This window comes from Bufo gargarizans, chromosome 5 (assembly GCF_014858855.1).
Source record: "Bufo gargarizans isolate SCDJY-AF-19 chromosome 5, ASM1485885v1, whole genome shotgun sequence".
In the NCBI taxonomy this organism is placed as follows: Eukaryota; Metazoa; Chordata; class Amphibia; order Anura; family Bufonidae; genus Bufo; species Bufo gargarizans.
In genome coordinates, this window is record NC_058084.1 from 355,764,286 (window position 1) to 355,779,904 (window position 15,619).

Here is a 15,619-nt window from a genome sequence, read left to right on the forward strand (position 1 = left end):
GACATCTGCTTGACACCAGTTGGGAAGTATCACTACACACTACCAGTGGCATATAAGGAACAGACCGCTTGGACAAGGGTCATGCTAACACCCAGTTGGTGTATTAAAAAATACTCAGGAGGAATAACAAGAGGAGCAGTGCAATGCAGAGTTTAAAGAAAGGATGCTTCAGATTTATTATTTTATTGGGAATGTGAGTCTTTACTAAAACAGGCAGGTCATAAGTGGTGACAGGTCCTGGTGAAATATAAGTGGTGCATATATTACTTTTCATTGTAATTCTTACTGCCTTTTATTAGCAGTATATGGTAAAGCAGTACTGTACAGAGTGTAATATATTTGGAGAACTGTATAAAGTGTACGCACGTGCCTGTTTGGGGAGACTTGCAGAGTAAATACTTAAGAAATACAATGAAAATGATAGGCCTACAGAGGAAAACCTAGCAGAGCGTCTCCCAGTATCTCACTGATTAATCTTCGCGCTGCCCGCGACTTGTAAAACCTGAGCTTGGATTTATCAGATGTGCACTTCTGAACCCTGTCGCTCTTTCAGAATCTAGGCCAGGGCCTTCATAGCAGCCTTGTACTGTGGATTTTTTGTACGTCTCAGCTATAAACCCTCATTAAGTCAATTCTAGACATCTCGTGTAACCTGCTCTTGACAACAGCAAGTTCACTAATCAAAGAGCCCCATAATAGTGTCTTCTGGCACAGGAGGAATTTCCTATTTAACCAGGTCAAAAGTGTAGGTGGGCTGTGAATGAATTAATGGTTGGCATCGTTTATAAAGAGTAGGAATGTCTTTACGCTGTGTCTTCTGTAGATGGTAACGGCATCTACCTCATCGAGCTTCATCTCGAGTGTTGACGATGTACGCCAGCTTTCAAGGTTGCAGCTTGGGCACTGCAAAAGCTTTTTTGGAAGGGGTCTTATGGCATAGTTGAAATATTGTCAATGGCAGATCGATTTTTTTCTTACTGTGCACATGGCTTTCCTTTATGGTTCCTCTACATCATTATCCATAGGAAACAATTTTATAATAATGGATTTTTAAAAAAAAGTGATATAAATGGCTTATACTATTAGTTTTATCTTCACAGTTTTGCAGGCAGTCTACATAAAGGGTGAGACCACACAGTGCACTGGGCTACACAAGGCCAACCTACGTCCACTCATGGTGAATTGTGCCATCATTGGCCACTGTGGCTGGCTGTGGCCTGGCCACATGCGGTTTCACCCAACGTGTTACTCCAAGATCTTTCCTATGGACATTTATTTAGCGTAGCAAATGTGCAGCAGTTGCTTGACAGTTGTCTTACTGATTTATTCATACCTGCCAAGGTTTTAATCCCAAATCGTAGGTTATTCGTAAGGGGGCATTTACACCAACAGATTATCTGACCAATTTCTGTCCAATCAGACCAATAGTTGGTGTGTATAACATAAGATCTGTGTGTGTAAACGGCCATCTGACCAATGATTGATCAGAAAATGTGTCAGATAATCTGGTAGTGTATATGCACCCTAAGCCCTGCCCCCTTTCTGTCTTGAATGCTTCAGAACAGAGAGAAACATCACTTTTCACCAAATATGCTGGACAACCCCTTTTAATGCATTAATTTGTTTATATATTGGGCAGAATGGGTTAAACAAAAAACAAAACAAAGCATTACTCACCTCTCCCCTCACCGATCTCATGTCACCATTGTTTCAACATCTCCCGGGCTTTTGTTGGTCTTTGCTTCCTAGTTTCAGCTTGATACAAAGGAAATGGCAGGAAATGCCTACTCAGCCAGTCACTGGCCACAGAGGTGACCCACCTCAGCCACTCTTTGGCTGGGCAGGCTTCTCCAAGCTTCTCCTGTGTGTTGAGCTGGGACCAGGAAGTAGAGACCAGCTTGTGAAAAACTGTGCTGTTGGCAAGTAAGGTCATGTAGCTGTGTAGTTTCTAAGCATTTTATTCAGTTTTGGATAGTGATGTAATATAAATTGGTTCTCCATTCCATGACTTCCTGGCGAGGTTGTGGTGTGCTTGCACGTTGCACCTAATCCACTGACCAAGCTGAGCTACAATATAAAGCATGGGAAGACCGGCGTAAGGCAGGAGGTAGAATTCTGTGAACCTCAGACTTCCATTAGAAGCTTTTCAACCAGAGTTGTGGATAAGACCTTAAGCTTTGATTTGAGTCTACAGCTGGACCTCAACTTTTAAGATATTTTGCTTTATAATTTATAACATAATTTAATTCATAGGTGTGTATATAGCAGCAAATACTCCTCCACAGTACCAAATGCATTTATATCAGTCTGTGTTTTCTCGGGATAGGTCATCAACATCAGATATGTGGGGGTCACACTTTCAGCCCCCTTGCCGATCAGCTGTTTGGGGTGCTTGTGCAAGTGTTTAACTGCACGCCATCTACGTTGTAATGTAAGCTCCTCATTCACTTGCATAGGAGAGGAAGCTTAATTACACTGCACTGTCACTACTGTATAGATGGCGTGCAGCTACAACATCGAAGAGGTTGCAATGCTCACATGAGCGCTGAGGCCCCTGTGAAGAGCTGATCACCAGGAATCATACCCACACTGATCCGACATTGATTACCTGGGGATAGTCATCAATATAATAAAACTGGAAAACTCCTTTAATTGTCGTTCAACCTCCTGGTACTAGAGTGGTAATTCATATGACATATATAGGTCACTAGGGAAGTGACTTTGTGTATTCAACATAGAGGTCCCTGGCGAAGGTTACACAATCCGTTATTCGAATGGGCTCTGATAGAAAACACTGCATAGGACAGATGGTCTTGTTATATAGCTGTGCACCTGAAGAGCCATACCCATATTCTTCTATTGGTCTTCACATGGGGTATGGATGGTGCAGCAGGTTAACAGTTGGCCTCGTCTTTTGTAAAATATCCCATTGCAAAGCTGCTTGGGAATAAACATGTTCTGTACTAACAGAGAGCTTCCCGGTCCCTTTATTCAGCTGGTCTACAGGGGTACCAGGAATAGGACCCCACTGATCAGATATTAATTGGAAATACTAAAATACGCCAGTAATATTACAGTACTGAAATGAAGATGTTACCCCACGAAAAAACTATAACTATACAATAAACAATGAATTTCAAATAAAGTATTATTTCAATATTTTTTTTATTTTAATGTAGGTTGTTTTGCTCTCTGGTAGCACGTTCTCCTGCATTTACTGGTGGCCAGCATATAGTAAAGCAGGTGAAGTGGCCCAGGCACCATTGATTCATCCCTACTTCTAAGTTCATAGAAGTATCTAGCTATATCTCGCTAGAGAGTGGAGAAGAATTGATGGAGGGGAGGCATTGCCTACTTTAGTGTTATTTTTTAGTGGGATCACTGGGGCAGGGGAGGAAAGAGTTAAGAAGAGCCGACTCCATCGCGTCCCTGGGAGATGCAGGTGCTTCATTGTCTTATGTGACCAGCGGCTGCCCATCCACAGAAACTGAAGAGACAAGAGCTTCAGAGAGATGACTAATGCTACCTTGCACATCAGTGGTTTTACTTTCCTGTATTGAGATCCGTCATAGGATCTCAATACCGGAGGAAAACGCTTCAGTTTTGTCCCCATTTATTGTCCATGGGGAGAAAACTGAACTGAATGGAACGGAGTGCGCCAGAATGCATTCCGTTCCATTTGGTTTCATTCCCATGCCGGACAGAAAAAACGTTGCAAGCTGCTTTTTTCTGTCTGGCATGGGATGTGGTGCAAGATGGATCCGGCATGAAACACAATGCAAGTCAATGGTGCCAGATCTGTTTTCTCTGACACAAAAGAAAACTGATTCGTCACTCATTGACTTACAATGGTTTTAATGTCTGATCCGTCATGGCTATTGTAGAGATAATACAACCGGATCTGTTCAGAATGGATGCAGACGGTTGCATTATCCTAACAGAAGAGTTTTTGCTGAACCCTGCCGGATACAGCAAAAAAGCAGATGTGAAAGTAGCCTAAAGAAGATAAAAATGGTGAACATTACACTGGAAAGCAGCTTTTTTTTTTTTGTTTGTTTTGCATTTATACAACTAAAGTAATGGTGTGCATTACTCCAGATCTTTTTTTCTAATTCATGGGATAATCCATTCTATGACTACATTACTTATTCTTCTTGACTTTACTTACTCTTACCTGTTTTATACTACTGTATATAAGATTTTCTATCATAAGGAAAACAGAATACTATGAAACGGAGACCAGGCTTTGGAACAAATATTGGGAAATCTCTTTGGTTTACTATAAATAATGATGTTGTGCCCATAAGCTGAGCCTTATGAGTCTATCCAGGTGGTGCCTTGGTGATCTAATTGGCTGTAACAGAAATTACAAGCTGGGTGTCAACACAATTCACTTTCCAACTGTTATTCCCTTTGCGAAGAGAAAGAATATATATAATGCTAATTTAATGTTTAGTAAATTGTGGGTCTGATAGGAAGATGGATGCCTATAAGGATTAGTTCAGATCTAGTGTGTGCACATTTTGTGTGGACCCCCCGTGTGCTCATGCATTTACTTCCAGAGCTCTTGGTTCCTATGTATCAGTGATGCCAAGTACCAGTCTGCAGTTGTATAGTTGGTAAATGTAGTATATGAGTTGGGCACTACATTATCAATTGCATCTCTACTCTATCAAATGTATGTGTTCAGTGATTTAAATTATGTGCAATATTCTAAGAACAGTACATGGTAATTTATTGTAATGCATGGTAATTAAAATATATAAATATGTTTTATGACCTATAAATGTCTACAGAGTGCATGAGTACAATGGCATTGCATCAACCATGGAGAAAATGGCAACTTTAATCAGTGTAGTCATATGGCCCATCTCCTAACCAGAAGATCACATGATGAAATGAGTCTTTTACTCCCAGTGAGTATGTAATCTTTTTCTAACCCAAAATGGGGTATTCATCAGGTACAGGTAATATGAACAGAATGGCACATATTAATAGTAGATACAAGGTGGCGTGGTACGCAAGGTACATGCAGTGGTCGGGTTTTGGGTGGCTCCAATGCTACACTGAGTCCCCCAGACACCGTCGAGGTGTCACCATGTGTTGCTGCTTTCTGGAAGGGATGGTAAGATGTGGTGCACCCCAATAGGAAATAAGTCCAGAGAGTTTCTTTACTGGAGGAAATCAAGTACAAAACAATACAGGCGAGGCATTGGGCTGGCTTCTCCAGTCTCCTCCCTGGCAGAAGAAGGGTTTAATGCTGAGTAAAGGCCTGATCTCTCTCTCTCTCTCTCTCTCTCTCTCATCCTGGTCAAAGGCTGGTGATCCAGGGTCTGTGACAGAGTATCCCCATCTCAGTGTCTTCTTTTGGTCACTCAGTAGTCTGGAACCTTCTAGTGGGAGGGGTGGAGTGGAGAATCTCAGCACAAACAGATACATTGTAACACTTTCTGTCTCTCAATGGCAATGACACAGCAGTTTTCCCAGGCAAAGCTAAACCAGATAGTCACAAGGTCAGTCTGTTTGGTTTTGGTGGTAAACCACGTCTGGCTTTTTCCCTCCAAAACATGCTCTTCTTTAAACCCTATTGCATCAGTGGAAAATTACCAGCTTCTCAATCAAAGTCCCAAAAGTCTCTCAGTATTCATTAACCCTTTCCATAGAGCCTTGCAAATACAGTTCAAATAAACTGGATATCTATCACAGCATACATATAAAATGCAGTTAAACAGTATAAGGCCTCATGCACATGGCCGTTGTTTGGGTCCGCATCCGTTGCACCGTTCCGTGGCTCCGCAAAAGAAATATAGCATGTTCTATTCTTGTCCGTTTTGCAAACAAGAATAGGCATGTCTACAATGGGCCGCCAGTTTCGTTCCGCAAATTGCAGAAGGCACACGGGCGGCTTCCGTTTTTTGCGGATCCGCTGTTTTCGAATCACAAAAAACGGCACAGTCGTGTGCATGTAGCCTTAGGCTACTTTTACATCAGCGTTTTTGCTGGATCTGTTATTGATCAGCAAAAATGCATCCGTCACGATAATACAACCTGCTGCATCCATTATGAACGGATCCGGTTGTATTATCTCTAAAATAGCCATGACTGAGCTATCTCTAAAACCATTTTAAGTCAATGGGTGACGGATCTGTTTTCTTTTGTGTCATAGAAAACGGATCTGTCACCATTGACTTACATTGGGAGTCATGACAGATCCGTCTTGCTCCGCATCCCAGGTTGCACTCAAAAACGCTGCTTGCAGAGCTTTTTTGTGCGTCATGAGAACAAAATGAAATGAAACGGACTACATTCTGGTGCACTCCGTTCCCTTCAGTTCAGTTTTGTCCCCATTGACAATGAATGGGGACAAAACGGAAGCATTTTCCATGGATCCTCTCCGATGCACCCTCCAGTAGCAGTGGGATGCACTGCAGTCAGCGTGGTTCCAGATACCTGTGACAACCTACTGGGACTTTGAGTCCCTTCCAGCCCATCTAGCTGCTGTCCATGTGGCACACAGCGGTTGCTTTTGATATTAGCTGATGTTCATAGTAATGCGACTTGACCTTGTAGGTTCTGTATGAAGGAGATACATTTCCTAATTTGTTGGATAATCTGTGACACCTTTACAAAGGACAATTATCAGGAATGAGCATCTGAAAATTGTTCATCTTCTGTCATCTACTGAAACCTCCCCCTCTAATGCAGCAGATATTGTGCACTGATGGATAGACATTCTTTATGCTCTTGTGGTCTGCTGCAGAAGAAAGCAGAGGAGCTTCTTATACTGTAAATACACACAGACCTTCCTTTAGGCTGGATTCACACAAAGAGTTTTGTTTTTTGCAAAAATGCTGTCTATAACAAATGTTTGGAAAATCTACTTACACAGTGTTTTTTTTTTATCTTCAAAACACAGCATGGCCGCAGTATGTATTTTCTTTCTGGTGTCTTCCATATGCTTTCCTATGGGACTTCATAAATGCAAGTTTTAAAAGTTGCATAAAATGTTAAAGTTCAAAGCATTTAAAACACTGAAAAACGTAAAATATTAAAGGGAACCTGTCACATTGGACATAGTGCCTAATCTGCAAACAGCATATTAGCAGCAGGAGCAGAGTAGATTTACATAGTTTTATGGGAAAAGATTGACTATAGCTTGCTCATGCACATAAACGTATTCTTTGCACCCATTCTCTATTTTTTGCGGGTCGGATGTGGACCCATTCACTTCAGTGGGGCTGCAAAGAATGCGGACAGCACACCGTATGCTGTCCGCATCTGTTTGTCCATTCCATGCCATCCACATCACAGACAAGGATAGGACTGTTCTATTATGGGCTGGAAGTTCCGCAAAAACAGCTACGGCCGTGTGCATGAGCCCTTACTCTCTGCTCTTTCGGTGGTTGGGAGCCCAGTGGGTGGTCTCTGAATACATAGATGTCTGTCAGTCACTGATAGAACTGCCCACTGGACTCCTAACCATAGAAAGAGCAGAGATTAAAATAAATAAACTACAGGTTATACTAAATCATTTCCTACAAAATGATATATTAATCTGCTCAGTTCCTCCTGCTCCATAACGTGCTGCCTGCAGACTGCACTGCATGGGCTACATGAACAGAACAGCGCTCCGAAAACAAACTGCGACTTTGAAATCTTCCACTTGTGAACATTTCATATCAACAAAGGTATCTATTATTCATAAAGAAGCTAAAAATGTGCTACCCAGCATCCCTTTTGTTGCTACCGAATAATCCTTACAAAATACCTTTCAATCATCTACGTGCATGTATGTGGTCTAGATTTATATGCCTTATATTTCACATTATATAACTCTTAATCCACAGATAATCCAAAGCAGCAAGGCTCTAATTGAGAATGTGGATCTTGTGTATGAGAAGATAGTTCAGTGCCAAAAGACTGGTAAGGTTTACAGTTTTTTTTTTGTTTGTTTTTTCTTACGCTGGCTTTTGCTATTTTAGTATTATTATGGATTATATGGTAGAAAAAGGTTGAACTTGATGGACCTGGGTCTTTTTTCAGCCTGTGTATCTAGGTAACTATGTAATGTTGTTTTGATGTCTATGCATACATTGCAATATCTTACACTAATTTGAAATAGTAGATTATGTATATTATTCATTTTGGTCTTGTCCATATCAGTGTTGTGTTTTCCAGAAAAATGGGAAAAACCTTTTGAATAGTTTATTTTGAGCTCCGTTTTTGTCCATTTTGTCAGGAGTCGGTTATTCTTGATAGGAGAGAAAGCGCTGTCTGTTGTGCTTTTTTTCCTTGAAAAATAATGGAACCCATAATGGAAAGGACCCTTTTTTTGTTTTTTTTATACAGTTGAAGTCAGTGAATGACAAATAGAAATAGGAGGTCTTCCATATTTATCCACCATTCAGTCTCTTTAACGGATCTATGTTTTTCTGCTTCTCTCTTGGAACAGAAATGCAGAAAACACATCGCTGATGTGAACAAGCCCTTACAGACAGTAAATCATGTCTGTAATCATTATTAATGGTTGTTATTCTACGGTCTTATAAATAGTGATGAAATGTAGAAAGTAAGACATGGTCCTTGAGGAGAGGTCTTGGAGCATCTGTTATCGCTGTTTGTTCTCATATGCCCGCCCATAATACAGTACACAAAACCATTGGAAAAAATATTGACATTACTGCTTTAGGCCCAAATGGTAATATTGGATCCTAGTGATTTTTTTTTTTTAAACATTTCTTTTTGTTCATAGTACAAAAATGATGCACCCTAAAGCCAATTTCCATGTTGGCCTTGAGGACTCCTTTTCTTGTCCTATGAGGATAATTCTTTTTTCGTTATTACAATACACTGGTATATTTATTTCAATGTATATACAGACGTGGACAAAATTGTTGGTACCCTTTGGTCAATGAAAGAAAAAGTCACAATGGTCACAGAAATAACTTTAATCTGACAAAAGTAATAATAAATTAAAATTCTATAAATGTTAACCAATGAAAGTCAGACATTGTTTTTCAACCATGCTTCAACAGAATTATGTAAAAAAATAAACTCATGAAACAGGCATGGACAAAAATGATGGTACCCCTAGAAAACACAGAACATAATGTGACCAAAGGGACATGTTAATTCAAGGTGTGTCCACTAATTAGCATCACAGGTGTCTACAACCTTGTAATCAGCCATTGGGCCTATATATATGGCTCCAGGTAATCACTGTGTTGTTTGGTGATATGGTGTGTACCACACTCGACATGGACCAGAGGAAGCAAAGGAAAGAGCTGTCTCAAGAGATCAGAAAGAAAATTATAGACAAGCATGTTAAAGGTAAAGGCTATAAGACCATCTCCAAGCAACTAGATGTTCCTGTGAGTACAGTTGCACATATTATTCATAAGTTTAAGATCCATGGGACTGTAGCCAACCTCCCTGGACGTGGCCGCAGGAGGAAAATTGATGACAAATCTAAGAGACGGATAATCCGAATGGTAACAAAAGAGCCTAGAAAGACTTCTAAAGAGATTCAAGGTGAACTTCATGCTCAAGGAACATCAGTGTCAGATCGCACCATCCGTCGTTGTTTGAGCCAAAGTGGACTACATGGGAGACGACCAAGGAGGACACCATTGTTGAAAACGAATCATAAAAAAGCAAGACTGGAATATGCCAAACTACATGTTGACAAGCCACAAAGCTTCTGGGAGAATGTCCTGTGGACAGATGAGACAAAAATCGAAGTTTTTGCCAAGGCACATCAGCTGTATGTTCACAGACGAAAAAATGAAGCATATCAAGAAAAGAACACTGTCCCTACTGTGAAACATGGAGGAGGCTCTGTTATGTTCTGGGGCTGCTTTGCTGCGTCTGGCACAGGGTGTCTTGAATCTGTGCAGGGTACAATGAAATCTCAAGACTATCAAGGAATTCTAGAGAGAAATGTACTAGCCAGTGTCAGAAAGCTTGGTCTCAGTCGCAGGTCATGGGTCTTGCAACAGGACAATGACCCAAAACACACCGCTAAAAACACCCAAGAATGGCTAAGAGGAAAAAATTGGACTATTCTAAAGTGGCCTTCTATGAGCCCTGACCTCAATCCTATTGAGCATCTTTGGAAGGAGCTGAAACATGCAGTCTGGAAAAGGCACCCTTCAAACCGGACACAACTGGAGCAGTTTGCTCATGAGGAGTGGGCCAAAATACCTGCTGAGAGGTGCAGATGTCTCATTGACAGTTACAGGAAGCGTTTGATTGCAGTGATTGCCTCAAAAGGTTGCGCAACAAAATATTAAGTTAGGGGTACCATCATTTTTGTCCATGCCTGTTTCATGAGTTTATTTTTTTACATAATTCTGTTGAAGCATGGTTGAAAAACAATGTCTGACTTTCATTGGTTAACATTTATAGAATTTTAATTTATTATTACTTTTGTCAGATTAAAGTTATTTCTGTGACCATTGTGACTTTTTCTTTCATTGACCAAAGGGTACCAACAATTTTGTCCACGTCTGTATATATTTCTGTGTGTGTGTATATATATATATATATCTATTACAGCATGTGTATATAAAATATCCTAACGGGGGTTATTAAAGAAAGTCTTTAAAGGGGTTCACCAGGAATAAACGTTTTTTTATCAAAGTTCTGGGTTACTTCCTTTAATTGACCCAGCCATTTTGCTACAATCTTGTGCTAAGCAGCTCCAGAGCAGCCAATGAGTCCCCATATTCATGAGCTCATGGCTTTCCCCACCCACCTGCTGCTGATTCATATGAAAAAACTGTCAATCAGAGGGAGGTGGGCGGGGAGAGCCATGAGCTTATGAATATGGGGACTCATTGGCTGCACTTGAGCTGTTAGAACCTAGCAGCATAAAACTGCTGACAGATTCCTTTTGTATTCAGCTCTGCATAGGTATGGTCACATGCCCTGCTGCAGCCAGTAACAGGTTTCTGTTTACAGAGGCAGTGTGTGGGAACTTGCTAACAACTGATTATTCCCAGAGAAACCCTTTATGGGCCTTTGTTATACCCAGGGCTGTCCCTTAATATCAAGTCGTGTACATGAGGCCTAAATAAGAGGTATGTTAGAGTAAGAGGCAACAAATTTCTTAAAGAGACTGTGTGTCATCTTGTGTTGTCCGTGTGTCATAAACTGAACTGTATACTAGTTATGGGCTGAAGTAGATTAGGTATAAGTTATAATTTACACCAGTTTTCTGGCATAAAGTCAGTTATAGCAGATACTGAGGAGGCTCTGCCTGTTCCACTAAGCTCCAAACTACAAATTTCATGCACACCAGAAAACTGCTTTAGTGAATGTGTCCCATATAGTAAAATTATTAAATTCTGTAGCAACCACTAGAGGGAGCAGACATAAAGATATATTAAAGGGGTTCTCCAGGATTTTCATATTGATGGCCTGTCCTCAGGAAAGAGGCCTTGGTGCTTCATGACCGCTTAGGCCTCTTCCTAAGCCATGTGATGTCATGTTCATCAGTAACATGGCCTAGACACAGCCCAGTCCCATCCTGTGGACGGCGCTGCGCTTGGTAAACTGTGAGGAGGCTGCAGTGCTCACCAGAGCTTGCCGTAGCTTCCTCAAACAGCTGGTCGTGGGTGGCAGTGCCAGGAGTAGGACCACTACCTATCTGAGGATAGGCCATCAATATGAAAATCCTGTAGAACACCTTTAAGATGTTGTCGGGATGCTGTGTTGCAGTGGATGCTGTCACCATGCAGTGCTGCCCCAGTAGTATAGGGACTTGAAAGAGGTTGTAGTGAATTTGACTTATACAGTTTGATTAAAACGTTTTCATTTTCAGAAATCTGTGAACTGGATAATAAAATACTGCAGAAGCCACTTCTTAATTACTAGTGATTGGCCCTATGAGAAATTATACTCAATACACAAAAGCCCTGCATGTTTTATCTAAATATATGCATATCTAAGCTTCCCCTGTGTCCGTGTGAATTTTAGTAACTTATGACAATTTGTCGTCATTCCGGGTAGTTCTAGGGTTATTAGTGTTGACCATCTCTTAAAAATGACTTTAAAACTTCCTCACAATGGTATACAGTAATACAAAAAAGCGCTCTCTCCTCATCTTTCCTCTGCGGCTCTCGTTCCGATTCTGCCCAGTTTTCCCACTGCTCTTTGTTTCCTGGTCTCTCTCAAAATGCAAAAAATGTCTGTTCAGCAAATCATTGGTTGAGGAAGGTCACTATTGCACCCAGAGTACATTTCTTGTGTGTTGAGAGGGACCAGAATACAGAGTGATATGGTTTTTATTGTTATTTTTGTACCCATTGTGAGCTGGTTTAAGGATAATTGTTGTTCGCTGAAGGACCCCTCTAACAATTTGTGAAAAATACCTTCTCTTTTTTTTTTTTTTTTTTTTTTTTTTTTATTTATATTTTTATTTTACAAACAATATAAAGACAGGTTTCTATTCACATATATAGCCACATATAAAACAAAATATCATATCCATGTCGTAGAGCGGGCACATACACCAAAACATCTATAATCAGAACAATCCAGGTCTGATAACAGTTCTCAAGCATAGAATCCAGAGCCCAAGACACAAACAAAAAAAAAAACCACCCCACCCCCCCCTTGCCCCCCACCCATTCCCACCTGGCTTGGTGCGGCCGCCGCGAGGGGCGGCGGAATATTCTTGCCCCCCCTCATAAGTATTTTCTTCGAGCCTTTGCAGTTTCACGCATGTTTAGCGTGGGCTGTGCTGATAGAGTTTTTCTTTTAGGATTATATAATGGTTTGTTGGGGTATTTTTATGCAGTAGTCTCCACCAATTAATGATCATCAATTCTAATCAGGAATATTGCTACTAGCTATTGCCCTTCTCTGTGGGCCCATTCCCTTGGTGTCGCTTAACCCACGTCGTTTCATGTCCTCAAAGTGTGTTATTCTCGTCATTAGGATTTGCCAATCATTCATTGTTGGGGGTCTATCTTTCACCCACTGTCTCAGGATTATCACCTTGGCCAATAGAAACCCCTTTAGCCAATATGCCTGTTCGTTTTTAGTAGTTTTGTTTTTGTACTCAGGAGGGAACAGTCCAAGTAAAACTACTTGGGTAGTCAAGGGGGGACTATTCCTGTTATTTGCCGCCATTGTCTGAAATATACAGCCCCAAAAGGTCCTAATGGCAGGGCAGTCCCACAGCATGTGTAGAAGCCCAGCGGCTACACAAGAGCATTTCAGACAACTAAATTCTTGACCTTTGTTGATGTACATTTTGGATAACAGACTCGGAGTAACATATAGGCGATGTATTATTTTGAATTGTATCAGACGGTGTTGTCGTGAGAGGGAGGCCTTCTTAATATTTTGGTATATTTCCTGCCCCTCACAATGGCAGAAAAATACCTTCTCTAACAACCTAACAATTCCTTTTGCAGGGCCACTCATATTCATGATCTAGTGAAGAATATTTTTTCTTGAAAAGAAATAAAAAAACATAAGGGCCTTGAAGCCCATGAGAAGCCAAGCCCCAAATCACCTGTTTCTTTTTATATGCTTTTATGTTCCATTTTCCTTTTATTCTGGTCAGTGCTAGTTCCAAATTTGCTGAAACTGTTGGACTCATGGTAAGTAAATAGGGACCATCAGGATTTGTTGGGATCCTCTTTAAAAGCGGATCAGTGTAAGCTGTTAGGGCTCTATTAAAAACAGGAAGCCATGGCAGTAATGTGAAGCGAACCTAATCATTTACAATTATTCGACAATCTAAAGTGTAGTTTACTTTTATCTTTAAGTACCATTTTATAGTTTCTACTTTCTAATTCTGTTTCTTGGAGTTCTTTTTTTTAAGCATTTAATGCAGTAGCCTTATTGAGATAAGCTGAATGACATTTCAGATTTTGCCAGTTCATTTTTGCCATGTCATTGACTACAAATAGCACAGTTTGTAGTCTGTTGCCAGGGAGACAACTAACAGAATTTTAAATGGTGTGAAATTGCTTCTTAAAACACAGTAAAAAAGGGATTTCTTGGATGTGCTCCCTCTTTATATTATCTGCTATATAGTCCCCAAGTCCTGTTTACATCCAATGCATTGACAGAGGACAAATCTATCCATTCAAGTATGTGTCTGTGTTTTATGGTTGGGAACATGGACTATGTAAATAAGCCACAGTTGTAGCCGCTATCCCTGAAAAGAGAGCAAATAAGTGCCCTTGCATCTGAAAACTAGTGCAAAAAAAAAAAAAGCTATATTTTTAAAACTTTTAACCCCTTAAGGACACAGGGCGTACAGGTACGCCCTTGTGCCCTGGTACTTAAGGACACAGGGCGTACATGTACGCCCTGTGCATTTTCGATCACTGCCGTGCGGCTGGCAGTGATCGGAACCCGGCGCCTGCTCAAATCATTGAGCAGGCACCTAGGCTAAATGCGCGGGGGGGTCCCGTGACCCCCCCATGTCGGCGATCGCGGCAAACCGCAGGTCAATTCAGACCTGCGGTTTGCTGCGATTTCTGCAGTTTCTGATCCCCGCGGTCCCTGACCGCGGGGATCAGAAACTTTAGGATTAAAAATTGTTTCCTGTATCCCTCCCCCCTGCACCCCTGAGTTGTTCGAGCACGGTGGGAGGTGCAGGGGGAGGGTTGCGGGCGGTGCGGGCGGTGCGGGAGGCGGGCGGTGCGGTAGGCGGGATCGCGATCCCCCGCCCGCCTCCCATTGCGTAATCGTTGGCGTCTAGTGGGTATACCAGGGTGCCAGCACATTGCTGGCACCCTGGTATAAACGGCTGACATCGGTGATGCGATGTCAGCCGTTTAACCCTTTCCATACAGCGGTCCGTACGGACCGCTGTATGGAAACGGTTAACAGTAAGAGGGAGCTCCCTCCCTCTCCGATCGGGGGGCTGCTGTGCCTTTGCAGTCCCCCGAATGGAGAGGGAGAGAGCTTCCAGGCAGCCCCCCCAAGCCCCGTCCTTACCCTTCCCCGTCTGCGCAGTTCTGGCCACTACTGAGCAGACGGGGAAGGTTCCCATGGCAACAGGACGCCTTCTCAGGCGTCCTGCTGTCCATGGTGCTGAACAGATCTGTGCTGAAAGCATAGATCTGTTCAGTGTAAGTAAAATACAGTGCAGTACTATATATATTGTACTGTACTGTATTATGCAGACATCAGACCCACTGGATCTTCAAGAACCAAGTGGGTCTGGGTCAAAAAAAAAGTGAAAAAAGTGAAAAATAAAGTAAAAATCAAAAAACACATTTATCACTGATTAAAAATGAAAAAAATAAAATTCCCTACACATGTTTGGTATCGCCGCGTCCGTAACGACCTGATCTATAAAACGGTAATGTTACTTTACCCGAACGGTGAACGCCATAAAAATAAAAAATTAAAAACTATGATGAAATTGGAATTTTGCCCACCTTACTTCCCAAAAAAGGTAATAAAAGTGATCAAAAAAGTCGCATCTACGCCAAAATTGTAACAATCAAACCGTTATCTCATCCCGCAAAAATCATACCCTACCCATGATAATCGCCCAAAAACTGAAAAAGTTATGGCTCTTAGACTATGGAAACACTAAAACATGATTTCTTTTGTTTCAAAAATGAAATCATTGTATAAAACTTAC

General features: G+C 41.4%; 1 protein-coding gene across 1 annotated transcript in view; it reads left to right on the top strand.

The window, feature by feature from the left end:
* Positions 1–15,619, top strand: part of PLCL2 (phospholipase C like 2) — a 216,024-nt gene that overhangs the window by 152,645 nt on the left and 47,760 nt on the right. Inside the window, exon 5 of the mRNA XM_044294066.1 lies at positions 7,848–7,923. Coding sequence (XP_044150001.1) covers positions 7,848–7,923 — 76 coding nt within the window. The remainder of the gene's footprint in view (positions 1–7,847; positions 7,924–15,619) is intronic.